Source organism: Trachurus trachurus, assembly GCF_905171665.1.
Source record: "Trachurus trachurus genome assembly, chromosome: 8".
NCBI classification, from domain to species: domain Eukaryota; kingdom Metazoa; phylum Chordata; class Actinopteri; order Carangiformes; family Carangidae; genus Trachurus; species Trachurus trachurus.
Window position 1 is genome coordinate 22,592,173 of NC_139905.1, and position 23,556 is coordinate 22,615,728.

At 41.2% G+C, this 23,556-nt stretch overlaps 1 protein-coding gene across 1 annotated transcript; it reads right to left on the minus strand.

Moving 5' to 3' along the window:
• Nucleotides 1-3,664: 3,664 nt before the first annotated feature.
• pdgfbb (platelet-derived growth factor beta polypeptide b) lies at nt 3,665-17,868 on the minus strand. The gene is made up of 8 exons (XM_083977463.1): nt 16,961-17,868; nt 10,235-10,331; nt 9,268-9,324; nt 7,583-7,776; nt 7,260-7,442; nt 5,795-6,644; nt 5,484-5,643; nt 3,665-5,394 (listed from the first exon to the last, which is right to left on the minus strand). Exons 1-7 carry the CDS (start codon nt 17,024-17,026, stop codon nt 5,501-5,503), a joined length of 1,590 nt encoding a protein of 529 aa, XP_083833589.1. The 5' UTR covers nt 17,027-17,868; the 3' UTR covers nt 3,665-5,394; nt 5,484-5,500.
• Between the last annotated feature and the right edge of the window lie 5,688 nt (nt 17,869-23,556).

A 23,556-nucleotide genomic window follows, 5' to 3' on the forward strand; every position in this document is an offset into this window, starting at 1 on the left:
TGAATGCCTGTTTAAAGAAGCTGTGACTAATTACCCAATTCACATTTTTTCTTTGATTCTATAGGCTTTTGGGGTTTTTTGTCGATGAGGAAGACCTGGGGAGCTTAGTAATGTATGTGTGGATGATCAAATTGAGATTAGATTAAAAACCAAAACTTAGAAAACTGAAACTGAAGCTGCTCCTGTTCTGCATCTATGCACATTCCCAGAGGTCCACCACATGTCTAAATGCCTGGTTTCACACACACACACACACACACACACACACACACACACACACACACACACACACACACACACACACACACACACACACACACACACACACACACACACACACACACACACACACACACACACACACACACACACACACACACTCATATCACTTAGGAGGACAATGCATTCATTAATTCTCTTGACACTTACCCTAACCTTTACCAAACCCGCTTAATGCTTGCTGCAGTCTTGACCCCACCTATAGCCATAAACCAGATCTTAACCCCTAAGGTTAATGATGACTTGATGAGTAGTGGAAAGGTGGAGAAAACACCATGTCCCCACAAGGACATGCGTTCCTCCCCAAAAGATTAGTCCCCACAGTGAAACATAACTAAAGAAATCAGTGTCCGACACAGAAGTCTAAAAACCTCAGCCCCTCACACCTCCACTGTTGAAACTGGGCCGCATCCAGTAATTTTTGTTACTTTGTGAAATCTGCAATCCAACATTCGCACCCACTTCACACTGTGATCGACCAGCTGTGTGTGACCTGGATTCGAACTCCTCTTTCTCTGTTTTTTCATAGTTTACACAGCTATTTCTGGCTCATTCTGGTTGAACACCTGAGTGTAACACTATGAGATCATCTGACAGTGTGTGCCATGTAGCATTACCCCCATATTTGTATGGAGGTTATTGCCTGTGTTCATTAATCCAACTTTTAACTGTGTTAAATTGTGGCCATTCCCAACAGCGAAAAAGCACTTCTGTCTTCCTGTCCTGGCCGCACATTATGTTAAATGAACTAACACACACACACACACACACACACACACACACACACACACACACACACACACACACACACACACACACACACAACTAATGAAGCTACCAGATGCCTGAGCTGTGATCCCACTTTCAGTTTGTCCCAGCATGCATTGCACAAAAACCATGGTAAACCTTGTATAAGCCATCAGTTTGTCACATTAACACATTCGCCACAACATTTAAACTCATAGCTTTAGGCAATTTGCAAGATCCAACTTACCTACAATTCATGTTTTGGAAAGAGAAATATGCAAACATAAAAAAGGTTTGTATTACACAGTTTAAGCCAATCACTGTCCTTAATATTGAGTTTTTAGAGTTTGAACAAGTTGTATTATTATTACTACATGTAAATTCAATATTTAGTGCCTGCAGTCTGCACAGCTCCTTCATTTCAGGTCGAGGACCCGAGGAATACATCACCACCAAACACCAGCACAGATGATTGATTGGCTTTGATTGGGACCAATAGTTAAATCACTTAAAAAAAAAAAAAAAAAAAAAAACTTTGTTCATCAGATGCTGTTTGAGATGGGTCATTATATTGTTCCAGGTTGTTAGCTGGTTACGTAACACTGGCTAACTGACTGACTGACGGGCCTTTAAGGTCAGTTAGTCAGCTATGTGTCTTTAGTCACAGTTCCTGGTCCCTGAAAGACACTCCCACTCTGTCATGGTGGTTGACCCCTGTGTGTGTTTGAATGAGCGCGAGCATGCCTGTGTGTGTTTGTCACAGTCAACAAGCCTCCCGGCACATCTCTTCCCTGCTCTTGTTTGAAGTCCGTGGGGGGTGGGGAGCAGCCCGGACACCCACAGAAAAAACAGGCATCCCACCTTGATGCTGAATTTGGAGATGGTCTGCTGTTTAGAAGTAGTACGTCTGTGTGAGATTGACAGCGGGGCAACGGGAAGTAATGCATGAATACCTGAATACACATTAGATTTAAGGAGTTTGAATGTAGGGAGACTAAGGGTAAATCACAGATGCTAGACAAGAGACATTAAAATGAGATCAAACCTAGTTATTGGCAAAACAACATGTCTCTTATGCCCAAAATGCATTAAGACAGTCACACCTGCCTCCTCTAAAGATGCTTATTAGCAAACACTGTGCTCCAAAGCCAGTGAATTATTCCATTTAGACAGGAAAGCGGACAGCTTCTTGACAGACATCGCTATGGCTGACTGCTGAGTTGGGAAGTTTTTGCAGCCAAGAGTCAAGTGGGTAAATGTGAAAAACAAACCATCGCCTACATCACCCCCCCCCCCCCCCCCCCCCCCGCTATTTTTTTCTGTCTCTATTGTCAGATTGAACAAACCTCACTGCACATCACAAGGAGAAACACTCAATACGAGGCAGTGAATCCAAGGAATCAATATCATGTCTCTGGAGCCCACTGTGTGAGCACAACATAACAAACAGGCTCAGTACATGAATCTACCTGGGGTCACAAAGTCAGATATCATGACATCATCAAAAAGTGACACTATCCTTTCAACTTCTGTTGTGCTTGGTGCTTTCTTGTTATAAGATGCTGTACTGTACATAAGGAAATAAGAACAGCTAAATCCTAAGTATCTGAGATGAAAAGGGTCATCTGGGGCACAGCCTTGAACCCTCATGTGAGCCATCATGTGAACTGGAGGCCTTGTACATGGCTCTTTGAATGACAATGTTGTTTTGTCAAATGGTTGAGCCACCACACTGAAATATCAAGTAGGCCTATTAAGTATATCAAGTGTTGGATGGACCGCCATGAAAAAAGAGATCACCTTAGTGACAGCCTAACTCTTACTCTAGTGCCATAAAGGGACATTTTTGACTTTTGGTTAAATGTTTTAACAACCACTGGATGGATTACCCTGAAATATGTTAGACACGATCATATCCATCCCAGCATGAACAAACAATTGTCACAAATTTTTGTCAATGGTAAAAAAAAATAAAGAAGAAAAAGTGATGAATTAAATTTGTACAATACCGTTTTTGTTGTTGTTGTTTTTTTTGTTTTTTTTTACTAAACTAACGGCATTATTAGTCTCTGCCGCAGTTTTTAGTCTGGCAAATGTATTCTATACTAACATGCAGGACTGAGGCACTAAATGTGGTAAACATCAGCTTTGCATCATCCTTTCTGCATTATCATGACACTTCTATTTATACCAGTGTATGTTGAAACACTTGATGGCAACCTCATGACCACAAGATCAGCTGCTTTGTTGTACTGCATTTGGCTTGTAAACATTAAAAGTAGAGTAAGACACAATGAGACTCACAATGAAACACAAGAACAGACAAATGCACAGGGTCCACATGCACCCGCGCAGAAAACAAAATTTGCATCACATGGACCCACCCGGACACATGGATGCATGAATTAGCCTTTAGCCTTTAAAATCAGTTTTTGCATCATTTGTCTGTTGCTCATCGCCTGTTGAGCAGCTGGAGTCGCTGCAGTGACAGCTGCACATTTCATAACAGAACATCTGCCTATTGGAAGAAACTCCACAGATGGACCTTTAGAAGAACATTGGAATAAAAACACAAAAACGGGTAGATTTCAGCACATTAGCTTCTTATACTCATATGAAAATAGCATTAGGTGGCAACGTTATCACAAACATTCCTTTTTTTCCATCATATTTCATAATAAAACAGACAAAATCAGTAACAGTTGTAAGTTGACACGAAAGACATAAAAGCCACGTTTTTTTCAATAACTTAAGATGTCTGGTTGATTATGGATTACTGAAAACCAAAGAGCATCACCAGAGTGGTTCCATATGTTTCTAGAGGAAATTCACAAAAACAATATCTACGTTTCCTTAGAAGTGACTACAGGTAGCTGTTGTTCACTTTTTGACCCACTGAGTTTCCTGCAAATGATGATTCACAATAAAATGCATTGTAGATTTACACAACAACTACAGGGGATGTTGTAGAAAACATGACGTAGATGGTTGTCTTCTTTGCCCAGAGTTGAAAAGAAATGTGATTGTATTGAATGGAGGAAAGATGTTTCTCTATCAACGAGAGAAACAGACAGAGAGAAACAGATATATGCAGCTACATGAGTACTGAGATGCATGACAGAAGTGGTGTGAGCAACAGCCTATACTGTACACACACTACACCACACACTTACGGCATACAAAACAAACACACATGCACATACTTTTTTGAGACACAGAAGTTACACCACTGCATGATACTGGGAGGTCACAGAAGATTTTGATATTTTCCTTTCTTTAACTTGTTCACTTTGTTTCCTGATTGCACCACCCAGTCATCATGACAGAGACAATATTGTATACGTATCTCGACAACTTGTTTGCAGTATTTCCATGGAGAGTTAATCCACAGTAATGGTAGAGATAAATAAATAAGAAACATAGCACACAGTCAGTTCACAGGTGTGACGCCATCGCCTCATTTTCAGCGAGCGCCTCTTTGTTTTCATCGTGTGAGATCGCGGAACGAGGAACCCCCACTAACACAACATGTCCTGTTTTTGTTCTCGGATCACATCTGCGTAATTCCAGTGTTTGCAATGAGTTAAATATTAAATATGGTTAGAGAGAGACCATCACTGTTTTAATGAGCTAATACATGATATCAGGCCTTTGTACGGTATATTGACACAGCTTTATCTTCCCAACATAGTCTACACTTCGCCCTCAAAATGTTTTATCACACATGGAAATACTGGTCATTTTAGTCTGCATTAGTTGCCACCGCTGATTGTCTCTTAAAATATCCAATTACAATACAACAGATTCTTTCATGACACAGAAGAGTTCTGTCCATCTTTCCACCAAACGCACTCCATAGTCCAGTCTGACTCATTATCACAAAATCGAGTCTTTCAGCAACAAACTTAAATCATTTAAACCCCGTATGGACTCGGTTTTGTCAATATGTAAGTGCAGTTTCTCTCTGTTGATATCAAAACATGGTTCCACATCGAGTTTTGAAATTGCACTATTATCCACAGTTCTACAGCGATGCAGTTTCAGTCCTCCAGATGTAATGTGCTTGCACACAATTTTTCAGTCTTCAGATGCCACTTGTTACTTCATACCAGCAACTGTCGTTGTGGGGAAGTATTCTCTTTAAAAAAAAAAGGTCCACCTTTTATTTATATTCCATTTTCTTCTCACCCCCATCTTCCTCCATCCAGGTGTAATTACAGGTTCACCAGACAGTTATTAGTAGTGTTACTGAGGAGATCTCACAGGATGAGCAGGTTACTGAATGAATGAATAAATATTTATATGAAGGGAGTCACTCTGCTTCACCTCTGGATTATCCACAAAATACACCAAGTTCACGTTGTGTCCCTGAAAAATAAAGAAAAGCATAGTTTGAATTTCACATGTAGTTTCCACAGTTTTATTTTTTGTCTAACAGATACAGTATGTGACCTCACCTGGGTTTGTTTTAGTTCTACATTAGCATTGCTCTCATAGCTGCCTTGCTGATCCGTTTGCGATTCTTCCTCATCCTTCTCTTTGATTGGTTCGGACGAGCTGGAGGTCTGGGGCCTGCTGGAGCGGAGGGCTGACGTGTGGTAGTCGTAGATGTTGTCTCTGCAGGAGAAGAATTCACATTTAACAGGTCAAATTAAACAGAAAGAAAGACAGAAAACTATCAAAACAGGCAAAGCCATTAACATTTCAGTCTGACTGGTTTTCATATCTGTGCTTTGATCACTACAGAGTCTTAAATACATGTAATTACCTGGTTTTTGTGTTGTTGTTTGCAGATGGTGATGTCTACCATGTGGGTGATGTCGACCGTCTGTCCCTCTTTCTTTCTGCCTCTCCTCCTCTTCTCGTTTCAGCTGCTGCTGCCTCAGAATCTCCTTCTCCTGATCCAACCTCTTGTGGAGGAGTAGAAGCTCCTTTCTCTCCTCCTCCAGTTTCGCCTCTTGAATTTGTAATATCCTCTCTTCGTCTGGAGTCTCGTTCTCTCTCCGTCTCGACAGCTCTCGGGGGTCCGGATTTGGCTCTTTGGTCGGTCGGACCCTGCTCCCAACTCTCTCATTAATGGTGTCCTCAGTAGGACTGAATTTGGCTTGAGGACTCTGGGTAGCAGGTTTGGAGACGTCACTTGTGTGACTCTTTGTTAATTTAGATTTGTCTTCTTGCAATGGCGGGCTGTGCGTTGGTGTAGCTTTGTCCTTTCCCCCATTTCCCTCATCAACTTTCCCTTCAGTAATGTTGAGCGGAAACCCATTCCCACCTTCTGCCACCTTGTTCTTTTCCTCAACACCAACATCAGCCTCTGAGGAAACAGTCTTGTTACCATCTGAGATCCTCCCATCCTTACCCTCCATATTGTCTGGATTCTCAGACTGGTCCTCAGTCCCAAGGAAGCTGCTGGAGTTCTGTGCCCAGTGTGGGGCGAAGTGAACGGCCTCTCCAGACCGAGACGCGTCCTCCCCGGCCAGACTGTAGCCTTCTCCAGGCTGAGTGAAGGTGTCTCCTCTGGGGCCCCAGTGCTGCTCCAGGAGATCCTCCAGGCGGGCTCTCTGGTTCTGTTTCAGCTCATCCCACTGATGGAGCTCGTCCTTGGAGTGCATCTTGACCTTTGGTGATAATAAAATTCAACATAACTGAATTCAGTTTAGCTGAGCATGCTTTTCTTCAGTTTTGTCCACACAGTCATTGCTGATGAGTGAACATTTCCACAGGTTATGTGTGACAGGCACAGTTTACAGCCTGATATTTCTGTGTATTTACTATCTGATTTTAAAAATTCACACCATTACTAAAATAAACTCACTCTGTTATGACCACATTTAAGAAAAATAAAATATTGAGAACCATATACAGTAACTCTTCTGGCAGGTGTGACAGATAAAACTTTCCCCCAGGAAACGTCCTTGATTTGTTTTATTGTGAAACATCAATGTTGGGGAAGCAGTGAGGCGCATTTAGACATTTTGTTGCCAGATAAATTTATAATAAACGATTACATTTGGTTAGGCAAAAACTTATACATCTGTACCCATATTTGGTTTAAATAAACAACCGTTCCGCTGTATAGCTTTATAATTAAATATGACCTTGACTGTTAAATTTTGTTAAACAAAATAAAGTTTTATCTTATCTAATATTTTTGCACATCTAAGATGAGAATCTAATGTGGTTGTAACATCACCCAAACAACAGAGAACATCCACAGTAGTGTTGTCACTGACCTGTCCGTGCTCTTGGCTGAGGGTCTGGTTTCGATGCAGGTGGCCGTGTTGTCTGCGAGACGACTTTTTCTTGGACACCGGGGGACGTGGTGCAGGCTGACATCGACACTCCACGTGATCCACCACCGACACCACCGCTTTAGCATAAGTGGGTCTTTTATTTACATATTCAATCTTCATGACCTGGATAAGGAGGGAGTCACAGGGGAAAAAAGTTGTGACAAAAACACACTGCAGGCTCTGTTTTTTCTTTCATCTACAGTAAATGTGTGTGCCGTGATTCATAGTCTGTCTGTATATTTCTGTGTATGTATTTGTTTTACCTGTAAGTATCTGGTGTGCGTGACAACGGGGGCACACTGCAGACTGTTGGTGTTGCAGCAGCCAGAGCAGCGCTGCACCTCGACGCAAGGTGGCCATAACATGAAGTTAGCATTGCTACGGTCCAGCATCGCCCTGGTGATCTCAACCACGTCGGTGCGTACTTTACACAGAGCCTGCTGCGCCGGCTGGGCGTCTGAGGGACGACATGGCTGAGTGTGAGCATGACTGGTACAGTAGTAGCCTACTGGTGTTAGTGTTACCATGAATGTTAGTATTCAAAACACACTGCGATGTTAAAGTGCCTTTTACTGTATTTGACCATTAAGAGCCACCTTGCCTTTGAGAATGTGTTTGGTAAACTGATGAGGAAACGACAACAATTAAAATGCACTCAGGGCTCCTTAATAAATCTAAACCCTCCCAAGTTGTAGCTTGCTCATTCATCAAGTCTGACACTAAATGTTTATTTATGAGATACTTTGATCATGTGTGAGTTCTCAGCACTGAAGCTCATTTTATTGTTATATACAAGAGTGGCCAGAGCGTCCAGTGCAGCCTGTTTCTAGCTGTTGTGACGGAGAAACAGGAAGGAAGATTATAAAATAAAACTCTTGCATCTGAAATGAGTCTGGTCGGAAACATGAGGAAATTTTATTCCACTGTGTTTCACAAATCTGCCCTACAAAGGCAAAGTGCAGTATCTGCATTTTTTTTCAATTTTTTCAATTGAATCAAAAGTGTGGCATATTCTCTTCAATCTGGTAGAATCTGATATTGATATTGCAAAAATTTCCAGAATTATTGGGCTTTTTATTTTGCTGTCCGTCCACTGTGAAACCAAGGCAAAGTGCAGTATCTGCAAAACCAAGGCAAAAGTGCAGTATCTGCCATAAAACTGTCAAAATTGGTCACAAAATAGCCCATAAAACGGTCAGAATGGGTCAGAAAGACAAACTACAAAATAGATTTAATTCAGTCCACCTTTATCTAATCAATTATAGACTTGGTAGTTATTCATAATTGGATGCTTAAACCTGACAATGAAAAACACAAATATTTTTTTTACAGATACTGCACTTTGCCTTTGTAGGGCAGAAATGTTCACTGGTCAGTAAGTCGCACTGGGGTTGACTTGTACACATACAAGATAGTGGGCATACTTTACACCAGGATTAATGTGGGACAATTAGTGGTTCTTCATACCAGAGGGAATCCAACAAAGTCATCCAGACTGTTATAGATTGATGTCTACTGATTTAGACATCTGCTTTATCACAATATCCTCAAAAAAGGTTAATGGGGAGGATTTCACCGTGTCACTAAAGCCATACTTGTCACATAAATCAACTCTAAAGACGGCTGACTGAGCTCACCCGCTGCCCTACACTAATGAGGATGGAGTACTATACCATTCATGAGGAAAATCAGGAATTCTCCATGCCAGCACTACAACATTATATTAACCTATTTTTGAGTTAAAGGCGCACATGTGTCCTCGCAAACTGATGTATGTCCTATCAGCCATGCCATGAGACAGCCTTTTTTTTTAAAGATCTAAAGAAGCCTCGTGAGAGGAGAAAAACGCGATGTCTACATAATAAATTTACATTGTGAGTGTAACAAAAAAGCAGTGTTCTGAGCAACACTGTAGAGGAACAAAAGGAAGGAGGGGGGCTCGGCTCACCAAGGCTCCTTGGTAGTCTGTGACCTCCATTGGCTGCAGAAGTCCCGTCCTCCTCATCTGAGACAAAACAATAAACAAACACAGCATTTGACTAAACACAGCAGCTGATTTATGCACAGTCCGTTTTTGGCACGTGGTGTAATATTTTATTCTAAAGGATTCTGGCGCCCTCTGCATGTGTGCAGATAAAACATGAGCCCGAGTCCTTACATGTGGGTGTGTAAGGACAGAAAGAGAAGGAGGGAGAAACAAAGAGGGTGTGGGGGTAGTTAATGTCACATGTGACTGATGTGAGTGTGCATGTGAGTATATGCAATTTAGAGAGCGAAACAGAGACTCAGAGCTAGTTAAAGTAAGTATTGTTGTAATTTCGACTTTGATCTGATCATGTTTACAAGTCGCAATTAGAGTGGAAAAGTAACCACTAATTGACGTTCAGTTTCAGTTTGATTTTGCATTGGCCACATGCATTTTATAAGCATTATTTGGTGTAATCCTGTCTACACTTTTCCCAATTAAGTAGGATCTGAAATTACAAATGACTAAGTCTTCATTTAAGAGAACACATGTTCATGAAATGTATCTTGTTGACTGGGAACAATATGTGCTGTATGTGTACACTGCTGTTTAAGAAGTAACAACTTGTTTTTAGATTGATGCAAATCACTTCCTTGTATTCCCTTTTTCAGTTTCCAGTTAATAGACAATGCAATCAAAACATTATTCATTTCAAATAAATGTGTGACAGATAAAGAAAATGAAAGATCACAATAGTATTAGGGGCAGAAACACCAAAAACCTGTTCAGTTTGGTTTAGACCCAAAACTGGTTTAATTTTGAGGTTAAAGTATGAATGTGAAAAGAGTACAACTTCATGAGGATCCATAATAATCCATAATAACACCCCAACAGTTACTGCAGTTAGTTAGTGTACATAAAAATAATAGTAGAGCGCTTTGATCTTTACCTACGGAGTCAGAGAGCAGCAGCAGCTGAAGGTCCTCTATGGAGGAGATGGGGCTGTTTCTAACCAGCTCCACCAGGGCTGCAGGCAGAGGGTCCCCCTGAAACACACAAGATATCATAAACACATTACTCATGACTGTCTTAGAGCGTGACGATGGGAAAAGAGGAAAAGAAGATGACACATAAGAATTTAGACATTTTTTCAGCCGCAGACAAGACTATAAGAATAGCTATTTGAGAATTTCCCACCCCTCTGCATCCTGCAACAGGCATTACAGAGTTTTCCAAACAGTTCCTCTGAGGAAATGGAATAACACTACCGCACTTCTCCGCAACCATGTCACAAGAGTTTCAGTATGTGTAGTTGCATGACTGGGGCACAATAAGTGATTGAAAAGTAAACAAAACAGGAACTCGTCAAGAGCCGACCCCTAATAGTCGACCAGACATTACCGGTAGTCCATGAGAGGAGTTTTAGTGGATGATTGGAGTTTTAGTCGACCGATTCGGTCAGTCACGAACAGACATGGTTCACGGGGCAAACATTCACCTCACTGCATCATTTGCCTCACACATAGATTATCATTTGAAACGTAGCCTGACAATATTTAGTCAGCATGTGCATGTACTCTTTTTTTTTTTTAAGTATATTTTTGGGGCTTTTTCACCTTTAATGGACAGGACAGTTGAGAGAGAGACAGGAAATGGGAGGCAGAGGAGGGGGAATGACACGCAGGATAGGGCCGCTCGACGCGGGATTCGAGCCGGGGCCGCCTGCAGTGAGGACTGTAGCCTCAATACATGGGGCGTGTGCTCTACCAACTGAGCTACACACCACCCCATGTGCATGTACTCTTAATGTTCTCCTTGCTGGTTGTTCTAACACAGAGTCATTATAAATTTATAGCTCGCTTCATACATGTACCTGTAAAATGTATATTGAGGCTACTTTTTTTATACAGTTTTTATATTTCTTGCAATCCATCAGTGTCACGAGTGCTGCTTATAAACATTTTTGGGGACCTGGACCTGAACTTCTTCTGATGCGCCACAAAAATATGTCGAAATAATTAAATCAATATCAAAACCTGCTCTTTCTAACTGGTCGATTCAAATCAGGGAATTAATTATTGATAGTTTTTGGAGGACAGTGAGGTTTTATGGTGTCGAGACAAGAATCAGGCTCCGGCTCCACAGTCAAGAGGGAAATTCAGTTTTCGATTATGGAATTTGTTGATATTAACAACAACTACTATAACTTCAACAATCAACATTTAACTAAATATTTCCATACCACCGCAACAAAAACCAAGCAGCAGCTCTACATTGTCCTTGTATGGACAGACTGTGGGTTTAACCCCCCCAGTCATTAATGGGCAGGAGAGCTGGGGGGTATTAACCAAAGCAGACACACAATGGTCACTAAGAGCGGGGTGAATGACTATTGGCGTTGTGTCCTCTCATCTGCTAACATTTAGGGGTCAAAGGAGCCAGGAAGGAGTCAGGAAGTGGGGGAAGGAGTGATATAGAGAGGAGAAGAGAAAGAGAGGTGCATCTGAAAAAAAGGAGGAGAAAAAAGAGGAATAATAGATGAATAAAAGACGGGTTGAAATAGACGAGGATCAGACGTGGGTCGGCACACTTCCTCACATCGGTTAAAATGTGGTGGATGTGCTTCATTTGCTTTGCCGCCTCGCTGTGAGACGAAGCGATGAAGATGACCTCAAAGGGAAGCAATCTGGCCTGGCCATTTTAAACACGCATTATTCTAATATTGAAAGTCCAGTCCCGGGTACAGCTCCATTCAGGATCTGCAGAATATAATGAATCATGGCGGGAAGCAGGTTTTAGCCAAAGGAAGTAGCCATCCATGCATGAACATGTATTCTTCTCACCCTGCCCATACTGTATGCCACTGACTTTCCCCCATTGTTGGTTGGCCTTCCATACAGTCAAAGTATCCAGCAGGGAAATGCCTGCTGTATTACACTCACATCTCCACTGCAGGACCGCCGATGCCCCTGAGGAGTCATCATGATTATTTCCTCTCTCTCTGTCGACGGGGCGAACCTGCCTGCGTGGCTAATTGTGTCTGATGTTAATTATAGGATGTGTGCCTTTGTTCGCCGTGGTGCCTGCTGTCATGACGATTTGTGTCTAAGCAGGAAATATTAAATAAACACTTTGGTTTTGATAAACAAAACAGATGTAAACAGATTCAAACCGCACAGACAGAATAGATAAAGTCACATTGGTTAATGTTCAGTGTGTAGCTATGAGGGGACATGCACTTTGATACGTTTAAGGTGCCGGGATAATAAAATAAAAAGATATGTCCTGTAACTGAGATCTAGACTAGAAAGTAAGACTGGAACTGACTATTATGCACTGACTGACTGATGATTGTTGATCATTGTGTTTCAATAGGGCTGAAAATAATGAAAACTGTCTATCACTTTTTACAAAAGACCAAGGAGATGTCCTGAAATTGCATGTTTTCTAGAACCACGTTCCAAAAGCTAAAAATGTTAAGTTAATATCCAGTAAGAAAAAGACCACATAAAATAAAATGTCTCTATTGAGAAGGTAATTATTTTCACACAAATTTATCAAAGGTGGGATATTTTCAGATCTGGAAAGTGTAATGCCGTACTTCCTGTCAAGTACAGGAGTGTCTCTGTGGTTTTGAAAAGAGCTGATTAACTAACCACAACATGAGAAAAATAAAAGGTGAAGCGAATGAGTCTACTGCTAACATTTCCATGTGCTGCGAGTCTGAGCAAAGTCTGTCTCATCTTTCACCTGCATCTGGAGCAGTTGGACTTTATGTGCCTCTGATGATGAAACAGATACAACAACAGCTGTTGGATTAGCTATTATGATGTTACTATGATGTTGGCCATGTGTTTATCTACAGCAACACACGAGGCTTTCTGCTGTACCACTTCTTAAAAACTGTACGGCATAACGGAACAGCTTCCTGCGATAACAACCTTATGGTATTCTCTTTGCCATTTTACATGTTCCAAAACCCCAAATTTTGACATAATCCAGGACTTATCACCTGAAGCAAGCCTCCATCCCCTGCAGGCCTATTGGACATGTTGAGGAATGCCAGGTACAGGCATCGGCTGCAGTGGGCAGGGGAGGAGAGGGAACATCTAATCGTAGATAATTAGAGGGTCGAGTTTGCTGTCGGCGCAGCAGCAGCAGCAGTGGTAGCCACAGCACATGAGTGAGACTTCACATGTAGTCTCTGAAAACTATTTCTACACGTGCGTAATGCTGAAATGTGTGAATAAATGTGACTCTAATTAATTCCTTTGTCATAATTAAGGTTTGAGTTAGAAAGGCGCCGGGTACAATTAAAGATAATTAGAAGTTTGTGTGGGATCTTTGGTGGTCTATGGCTGAATGTATACATTCATTATAGGTAGCACTTCAGATTTGAGCAGTCTTTTAAATTATCATTCACACTCAAGACGAGATGTGATTTAAACCCATTCTCTCATGATAACGTTCATTTTTATAAGGGAAATGATTGAACCTACAGACTCCATGACTATAACTTTATAATTAGACATGGGGGAATTCCTGCTTGTATACCTCAAAGCCTGTGTAAAACTCTCCCTCTGAAACACGTGCCCTGTCAATTTGAGTTTTCTGTTACATGTGGTCTACAGAGGCCATAAAATGAAAAGACAGGCTGACGACAGGAATTTAAAGTCATCCATCATAGCTATGTTTTACAAAATCTACCTTTAAGTGAAGTCGTCATGGTGATGGTAGACTACATACAGTAGGCTACATTCTATACCGTTCAGTTGGTTTTGGGAGTGAAAGGAGGGAGAAAACCTCGAGTAACACTGTTTTTTATAATGTAGGGAGATGATATTAATACTACATAACCTACATAACCAACCTACATAAGTTCTGTGTTTTGATTCATTGATGGCTACTGTAATAGTTTCCAACATGTGCAGCCCTCGGTCCTTAGGACAAATCACACCCCATCTCCTTAAAAGGGTTGTGCCCTCTTTTTTGACTTGTTAAATGTCCACTTCCCCACAACTGCCCTGTTAACTGTGTGTGTTTAAACTCCATTTAGTTTTACAAGCCGTTGACACTGCTGTTTCATTGTGGGGATGAATTGCCAGGGTCAGAAACAGAGATTCAATCTGAATGGAGGCAGAAAGAAAGATTAAATCATTTCACTGGGCATGACTCTGCAACCTACTTCTATGGACTTCATATCAGCGAAAAAAGGATATGACGTTTATAGAAGTGGGTTCAGACACACATTGAATCTGATTTTATCTTTCTTTCTGCCTCCATTCAGATTTCATCTGTGTTTTTAACCTTGTCAAAAAAAGAGGCCAAGACTCAAGTAATTTCAAATTCACATCACTTATCATCAAGCATCACTTGACCTAGACAAGACTTTTGGCAAGCAGACAGTCTGACTTTGTGCATCTATCCGCATTTATACTTCACTACTGCCTGTTCACCCTAAAAACATTTCTAAGAGACCCTTATTCAGACAGATCTGTGATGTGGAAGTAGTGCATGAGGTGTTAGTTGGGGAGTGCAGCAAGGACTAAGGACATTGGGCCTCATTCACGAACCGTTCTTAAGAACAAATTTGTTCTTAAGTCCTACTTACAAAGTTTTTACGAAGATTGTGGCATTCATGAATGTTTTCTTATCCAGAATTTGTTCTGAACTAAGAACAAAATCTAAGAACAGTCAGGAGTATACTTACGCACTTTTAGGTGCTGAGACTTCTGCAAAAATAACCGATTATAGCGTTTTCTTTTGTTCTGCAGTTGTATGATATCATTTGATTTGAATAAGAATTATTTTCTTATCTTTTATGATGTTTTTAATAATCATATATATTAATAATAATAATTGACAAACCATTGCAGTCTCTTAAAAAACATTATAGACACTTATTTCATATCAGTTGCTTTTTTCTTTTTTTTTTGGGGGGGGGGGGGGGGGGGGGGCATACAGCTGCCGATATGATTTTTTTTCCTAATTGCGGGCTGCAACAGTGCACTTACTGTAAGTGTTCACACTACACACAACAGTTTTTTTTTTTTTTTTTTTAATTATGTGATAATATGATGATATTTAGGATGGCACACGTGAGAATGTGGTCTCTCTGATAACAACCCGAAGAGCTGCATCCACTGCTGACGCTACTAAATATAGCCTAAATATAAATATAAAAATATAAACTAAATATAAGCCTTTTGTTTGTTTCTTTGTTTCATTCCTGCCGCAGTAGCGCCACTTCACTACTTAAGTTCTTTTTACGTTTGGAGTCTGGTGCTCCCTCCTAGATTTTCATTTGAGCATTTCAACTTTCTTTCTTACTTCACCTTCTCCTGTGGGTACTGTTTGCACACGGCCCTGCAGTCTCATGCCCTTTTACGGGCATTGATGGGGCTGTTACCTATGCTAATCCTATGTTAATTAGACTCACCTGGCACACGCCCTCAACTTATGAGGAGATGACATAAGAACACAGCTGCGAACAATTCTGAGGCTTACGAACGCGTTGATGAATCTGACGTAGGGTTTTCTTAAGGAACTTCTTAAGAACAACTTAAGAAAGAATCTAAGAAGGTTCTTAAGAAGATATTGGTGAATGAGGCCCATTGTCCCCAAGATAACATCCACGTGACAGATCTCAAAAGCCTAAATGTAGAACCAGGATAGGAGAGGAGGGAAACACAACTGCCCCACAATGCCCCATGGCTGTAACACAGCTAAAAGAGTAAAGTAAATTTTCACCCACAAAATCAACAAGACACTTGATTCACATTGTGTTGACGCATGATGAACGTTTCACACAACAACACAATGTGTCATGTTGTTTTGTCCCTCAGATCCAGTTCACCCTGGGCATCAGTGTCACTTGCTCATCCACTGTAACAAACATGGGGCCTCCATGGCATGATGTTGCAGTGTGATGGTGCTCAATGACTGATTTAAATGGCCTCACTCAACATCTGGAAGAGCATCCATGAATGCATCGCTTAACCACGTGGAGCATCCAGCTGCAGAGGAGCCTTTCATGGCAGTTTCTGTTTCCTGCCTCATCACCCACAGAGGAAGACCTCTGCATGTGTCTGCCTCTGGGCATCCATTCATAACACCAGTTAATGGGAGGAATAACAGTTATTTTCTGTGAGGATCTCACCACCCCTCTCAGACTCAATGAGGGGAAGACTGGCTTTTATTATGAGACTAGACTGAAGCAGGTGCACCAATTCCAATGTTATATAAAAAAAATAAAAAAAAATCATGATCATGTAGGCCTCTGTATTTTTTTGTTGAGATTGTTAGGAACACAAAGTCTATAGTGGCTATGCTCTGGATGATGTTAGCCTATTTGCAGTTACACTATAAAAAATAAATAAATACAACAGACGTTTTAAATTAACATATGAAACCAAATATATTATTTTTAATGGAATTCTCAGGGAATAGTTGCTAGAGTAAAAGGACAGGATATTGAATATCAAAACTCTTTCCCTTTATAGTGAATGGCCTATCTACAATTATGGCTATTTCATATGCTACAGTGCTCGTGTATAATTATCAATAAAACTTAATTGGGGCTTGACCTATTAGCAGGATATAATGTAAGCTATAATTGTTTAAGAAGCCAAAGTGACTGTAAAAGTTGACCATACTGTGATTGATGCTAACTCACCTCGGCTACGCCAAACCGCAGACATGCCGCCAGCAACACGAGCAGCAGCTGTACCCACGAGCTCATCTTGCTGCCCAGCCTCGAGCCTCTTCGACGGACCGGGCATTTATGGAGGCGCGCGAGAGTCCCTCTCTCCTCAGCACTGCGCGCGGGGGGACAGCGGCTCGTCCTGCGGGACTGCGCGCGCGTAGACGGCGTGTCCGCACTGTGGTGTCTCCAGCTGAGATATCCGAAGGAGAGGAGGGAGAAGGAGAAGAGGGAGGAAAGCGCTCAGCGTCACCCACCGTGTTAAAAACACGAAAGCTGCAACTTTTCCTTCTGCGTGATGCTCAGTCCTCTCTGTTCACTTCACCTTGCGCATAAAAGTGTGCGTGTACGGCGAAAAGCGCAAAAAAAAAAAAATGATAACGACAAATTAAATGAACAAAAGACTTTACGACATTTCTAAGCAGCAAAGGTCCAAACTTCACAAAACTATCCAGGAGACTCGGCAAGTAAGTAAAGTTTGAATTATTCCAAGGGTGTCCCGTTTTCTTTAGTGTATAATAAACTTAAATTCCACTTGACTTGACTTTTCCCAGCTGCTAAGTGTCTCTTTAACCGTGATGCGTCCCCAAAGTCCAGTTCACGGGCTGAGCGTGTGACATAATGTCGCAGATCAGGACGGTGGTTTGCGGTCCTCTTCTTCCAAGGAGTCTTATCAATAAGCAGAGCGCTGTGTGGCTCGGTGCGCCTCAGCCCTGGACCTGCCTGATTACGCAGCGGCAGTGGTGATGGTGGTGGTGATGGTGGTGGTGAGGGGAAGAGCAGATTTCCAATAGTGTGCTGTTGGTCTGTCAGTATCTCTCTCCCGCCCCCTGCCTGAGGAATGGGTGATAATCTGCGTACATTAGTCCACAAACAACCGCCTCGCAGCTGCCGCTCTGAGCAATATTTCCTCTGTCCTGAATCATTTATGCAGATATTCCTGAGGCTGGGCCAAGTCCTGTGTTTTTTTTTTTTTTTTTTTTTTGGACGATTTGAATTTTGTTGATCTGGTTTGACATTTTCCAACACACATAGAAGTGTGTAAAACACTTATAGTGACAGTGTTTATGAGCAGTGGGGTATTGTACCTAGTAACTTTAACTTTAGGCTTCATGGTACTATAATATCTCTTTGTTATGCCACTTTACAGAGTGTTTCAGAGGGAAAATTGCTCTTACTTTGAATTAAGACAAACTTATTCACTGTTGCCCATAAAGTTGGAATAAGATTTTTCTTTTTTTTACTTCTTCTCATGAAATGATTGATTCTTGATAGATGAGGTGTACATCTTCTCAAAACATTATTGATCAATCTCTTCAAAACATATCACTGTGAAAATTATACCACAATTCATCTTTATAATAGTAATAAAAAAGGAGTTTGAGAATGAAATTACTCCAACGTTATGGGCAAAAGATAGCAGTGGAAAACTTTAAAGTTCAAATAATTTTACACAATTGTGCATCAGTATTAACAACCTAGTGGTAAAATTTAATATATGGGCCAATTTCTACACAATTAATATTTCACTTGAGCAAAATTTTGAATTCACGGTGCAGGCTACCATCATTTCCATTTGTGCAGTAAAGGATGTTTACACATCTTCCATTGTTTGTGCACAACTCTTCCATTTTATACTTATTTTAGTTTGAACAAGTTGTTGTTATATTCTGTGAACAAATTCTAATTCACATTTGCAATAACATTTAAGAAATGTAAGAAATGTCACTCAGTGAGTTATGAAGACTAAAGTTTTAAAAGTTTAAAATGTTGAATAAACTTGCACCCACTGTTTTCGTTCATTGAGTTTATGTAAATCAAAAGATGCTTCAAGCTAATTCTGCCAATTGCATAACTGGCCTTTATGTAGCTACCATTCCTGGAGAGGTCACAAGGATAGTTGCCATGCCAACTGACTCCTCTTGTTACCTCAGTATCACGGCTAGCCAGACTATCAGGAAATGAAAGGTGTTTCTAAATATCACAGGGGTTATTCTCAGACTCCTGACCTTTGACGGTCACTTGTGTTTAGGGAACATTTTTGAACAATGCCCCACGGTGACTCTGCATGTGCAAACTCACCCGAACCAGGCCCAAAAATAGTCAGCCAGCCAACCTGGTGAACTTAAAATATGACATGACAAGGGAAAAGAGCAAGAACGTTTTTTATCCTGGGAAAAAAAGTGTTCGAAAGGTGAAGTAAGGTGAAGAACAAAACTGATTTAAAGAAAACAATGTTTCTGATTGAAGGCAATCTATGAGATCCTCGTAGTTTCTCAGACAGCACTGTACTGTAGCTGTGAAGAATGTCCCTTCGGTTGGTGAAGTCTTTTCTTCCAGTTCAATCATGGCCCAGTGAATAATAGGATACCATTGTTTTTCTAACAAGAGTCAATGGAGGAAACAGCATGAGCTACGGAGCTATATTTACACTGCGTTTCATTTTCGCACGTTTGGCCAAGGCCATTTGCACTATGGGATAACACATGTGACTTAGGATACCGGTGCAATGCAAAGCAAGGGAAACAGTGGTGATGCGTACTGGAGTGACTGATTATGTCCTTACTTACACTGTACTTTATACTATACTACACTGTGGATGTAAAATTTTACTTATGTTGCAAATCTTTTTCAATACAATGTCCCACAGATGACAAATAATGTTTTTTTGTACTTGAGCGGAAATACTTCTCATATTTAATTTAATGGTTTTCAACAGTTTTTTTTCTCATGAGCAGTAAAATGTCAGCCTGATTAGTTACAGATTGTGTAATCTCTAAACCATGCTGAATGTAACTTTTGGGTGGCATCATTTTGGTGTAAAACACAGTTACAAACAAGCATTTGTGAGTTCTTCCCATCAGTTATAATTTTATGTCTGTACACGTCAAAACATATTTCATTTTATGCTCAGGTTGTGGCTCTCAAACCTTTGGTTTCTAAGCAGAACGGGAAAAAGGAGGAGGAGGAGAAGGAAGAGGAGGATGAGGAGGGAGGAGCAGGTTCTTGACTAGAGGTAGGGATTTTCCCACAGAGACCTGTATTCATACCACACGTTAGCGGACTTTCTCTCTCACACACGTACACACACACACACCTGTGACTGTAACGTCTCACCACAACCCCTCTGAGAGGTGGCCATCCATCACAGATGACAACTTGATACAAAACATTCATAAAACTATTGTATATGCATCTGTACCTAAACTCACAGGTGTATTTAAGTGTCTTCATCTGAGGAAAATTAAAGTCTTACATGCAAACATGAACTCAGTGAAACTGCACATGAAGAGCGCTGACACATGTTAAAGCACACTTTTGTGTTCAACGGAATCGCACCCCCTCACATATTGGCTCACACACGCACAGACACACACACACACACACATGCTCAGTGTCCCAAGCTGACAACCATGTTCAACCATGAATGGAGCACAGAGAGCCCTCTATGCTTAACAACTGAATGAGAAATGACAGCACTCGCTCAAATATTGAAGAGCTTTTCAGAAGATCCGGAGAAGGTCACAGCACCGTGAACTAATCCTCGATCTGAACAATGATGCCATTTGATTTCATGCATTTTTCCGAAGTTGGCTGAAAAGTGTCAGTGGTTAATTTGACGCAGTAATCGCATAGTTGGGTCCTCCCGCTGCGGTCAGCTTTTCTAGATAAAAAACATGAATCTACTGTTTTTGTGTTGTACAAAGGACCACGTGTGCACGGTAGCCTGCTTATGTATGTGTGTGTATGTATAGAGGTGCACATTTGACTGCTGTCACATGCATCAGTGTCAAGGGGAGAGACAATTGACCCTCGATTAGTCGTGGGGATAGACTCTCTCCAGCGCGTGTCTCAGAGATAATAGAGGATCGTGTAGACCAAATGGACTAATGGGAAGCCATTAGTTGGCCCCTCAAGCCTCGAGTATGACCGCTCACCCCTGCTCTCAGGTTTCCCAGTCCCGGAGGTAGGAATGTGACTGAATCGGATGAAACAAAAACAAAATGGGTAAAATTCAGGTGCAGAAATCAGTGGTTGTTATTCATGTTCAACAAAAGCATGAGAACAAAAAACGGCAAACACTACACTGAATGTTCTCTGTGCACAGAGTGGCATAAAAGTCTCTGTAAGTCAGATTATACATGTATCATAATATCATGGTTGCAGGTGTTTTATACCATCGATCCAACAGGAATGAGCTGTGTGTGGTTGTGGCCAGTTTGACGGAGTTGTAGCAGCTCAAAGTCTTCATGTCTCAGCAAGGATCCGTCAACAGCAGCTAACGAATGAGTCTGAATGAGAGAGAGACTGACAGCGAAGAATTGCTGGAATGCACTCTATTGAAACAAGGACTGAGAGCGGGGAAGATATAGAAAAGGCAGAGAGACAGACAGACAGACAGACAGACAGACAGACAGACACTGAGATGTGCAAAGCAGCAGAATAGACTCGCACTCCAAGAGAAAAAAGTAAATAAAGTAGCAAACTAAGGGCAGAAAGATATTAGGATACATGTGTGATAGAAGGCATTATGTTAAGGAGGAACTACAGAGTCAGTCAGTTTCCCTCTCCAAAGGCTCCAAGAGCCTCTGGACCGGAGCCAACAGCAGTCACTCTGATGTTTGTAGCCCTGCTGCTGCTGCTAATCTACTGGCATACTGTATACTGTAGTTCTCACAGCTGACATGGGCTCTTCCAGGTCACATCCTCAACTCTAACGTCAGCCTGTATCATCAGTGCCTGCTAGTTCATCAGCAGGTATGTCAGCAGTTTTGCGGCATAACTTTGGACCATCATGTCCTCAGTGGTAAAACTCTTTTTTCTTTCCTTTTTAACTCATTCTTTCCAATATAGTATAGACGTGCAAAATGTTAGGGTAGGCCATAAAACTAATGCAGTCTGTCTCCTAGTCTACCTCATAAAGTATTAACATGTAGCCTGGTCTGTTAGACACATCACTGACTTTTATTGGATGTCAAAGATGAACCAAAGTATTAGCATTAGTCAGGACATGTTTTCTGGCTGGACTGTTCAAAGAAAATAGCTCAAACTTGTCCTGCTATTTCAAGCTGGAGCAAAGAAAGGAAAAGATTCATTGCAGAAAACATTGCATTGATTGATTAAAACTACTCATATTAATAATGATTAATAATAATAATGATTGTGGGATGACCACAGCACATAAAAAAACCTGTTGTAAATCGCTGTTATCCACTAACAGGTTTATATTTAACAAAATGGATATAGAAAAAAAACAGATCGTTAATTATGAAAAAGTAACAGTGAAACGTTATTATTTCTTCAAGGTGTGCCAAAGGGGAGCCAAACCAAACCATGTGTCAACATTCCTTTTGTAACTTTTGTTTTATTTCTGTTGGAAGAGCACGCTGCTGACGATGGCATTATGAAGACAGTAACAGATGCAGTGAGGATGGGCCACACCACACTGCAGAGTATAAACACCTCCATGAGGAATGCCTGGTTTTGTTCAGCTCCAAGAGGCTGTGTACAGCAGCATTCCTCTGCCAGCCTCCCCTCCCTATCCTGGCTCACAAGGGACTTCCCTGCTCTCTACTGTACTAAACTATAATGAACACCACGCAGCAGGCCTACTGTACTGTGAATGGCTGTAGAATTCATATAACTGCACGGTCGGAGATATTATGGACATTACCACTGCACTGCTCGACCGTTTATTTTTGTAAAGAAATCATCATAACAAGGAAAAAGTGTGGCGGGGAGAGCAGGCGCTCTGCGATCAGATAGTAATGTCTTCCCAGGATGTTTCAGAGTTAGGCTATCTGAGGTGATTACATGCAAACACAAGGTTTGTACTGTTTATACTGTACTGTACACTATATGAGTTCAATGGTGTCTCGTAAGGATTCGAGTCATGTACCATAGATATTTGATTGTTTTTTGAGTGTTTGTTGTGGTTGAAAGAATTGCCCCCATAGGTTAGCGTTGTGTAACTGCGGTTTGCCTGCATCAATTTTAGTCGCACTCCCCCCAACGCTGGGTGACCATCAGGACAACGATTTAGGGGTCAAAATGACCGGAATTCTCCTTTAACTCAGGAGTAACCACAGCCTATTCCGAAATGATTTCTTAGTTTTCTCTGCCACACTGACTGTGGTTTCTTAACAGGAATAAGTGGTGGTGATTGCTACTTGACAAAACCTTTGGCCAATAGTTGCCTTTAAGAGGTGACAATATGATGTCTGAGGAGGATGGAGGATGTCTGCAAAACAAAATTGGGGCTACAATGAGTGGGGAAGATCAGGAAGTGATAAGATGGGTTGGGGTTAACTGGTTAGCATGCTATCTTCAGTAGAAGATAGAAGAGTTTACATGGATTATGCTTTCCACCAGAGACAGCTCTTTGTGAGTATAGAGAAATTGTGTTTTAGGCTGGACTTGGACAGATTTTTGCTCTTGCCTTGTATGTGTTTTTAATGCTAATACTAGCTATAGCCTATAACAATATGATATAAGCTATTCTTGTTTAAAATTAGTTGAATTAGTTTTATTTCTATTAAAGGGAAGTGTTTTCACACTACATTTCCCAT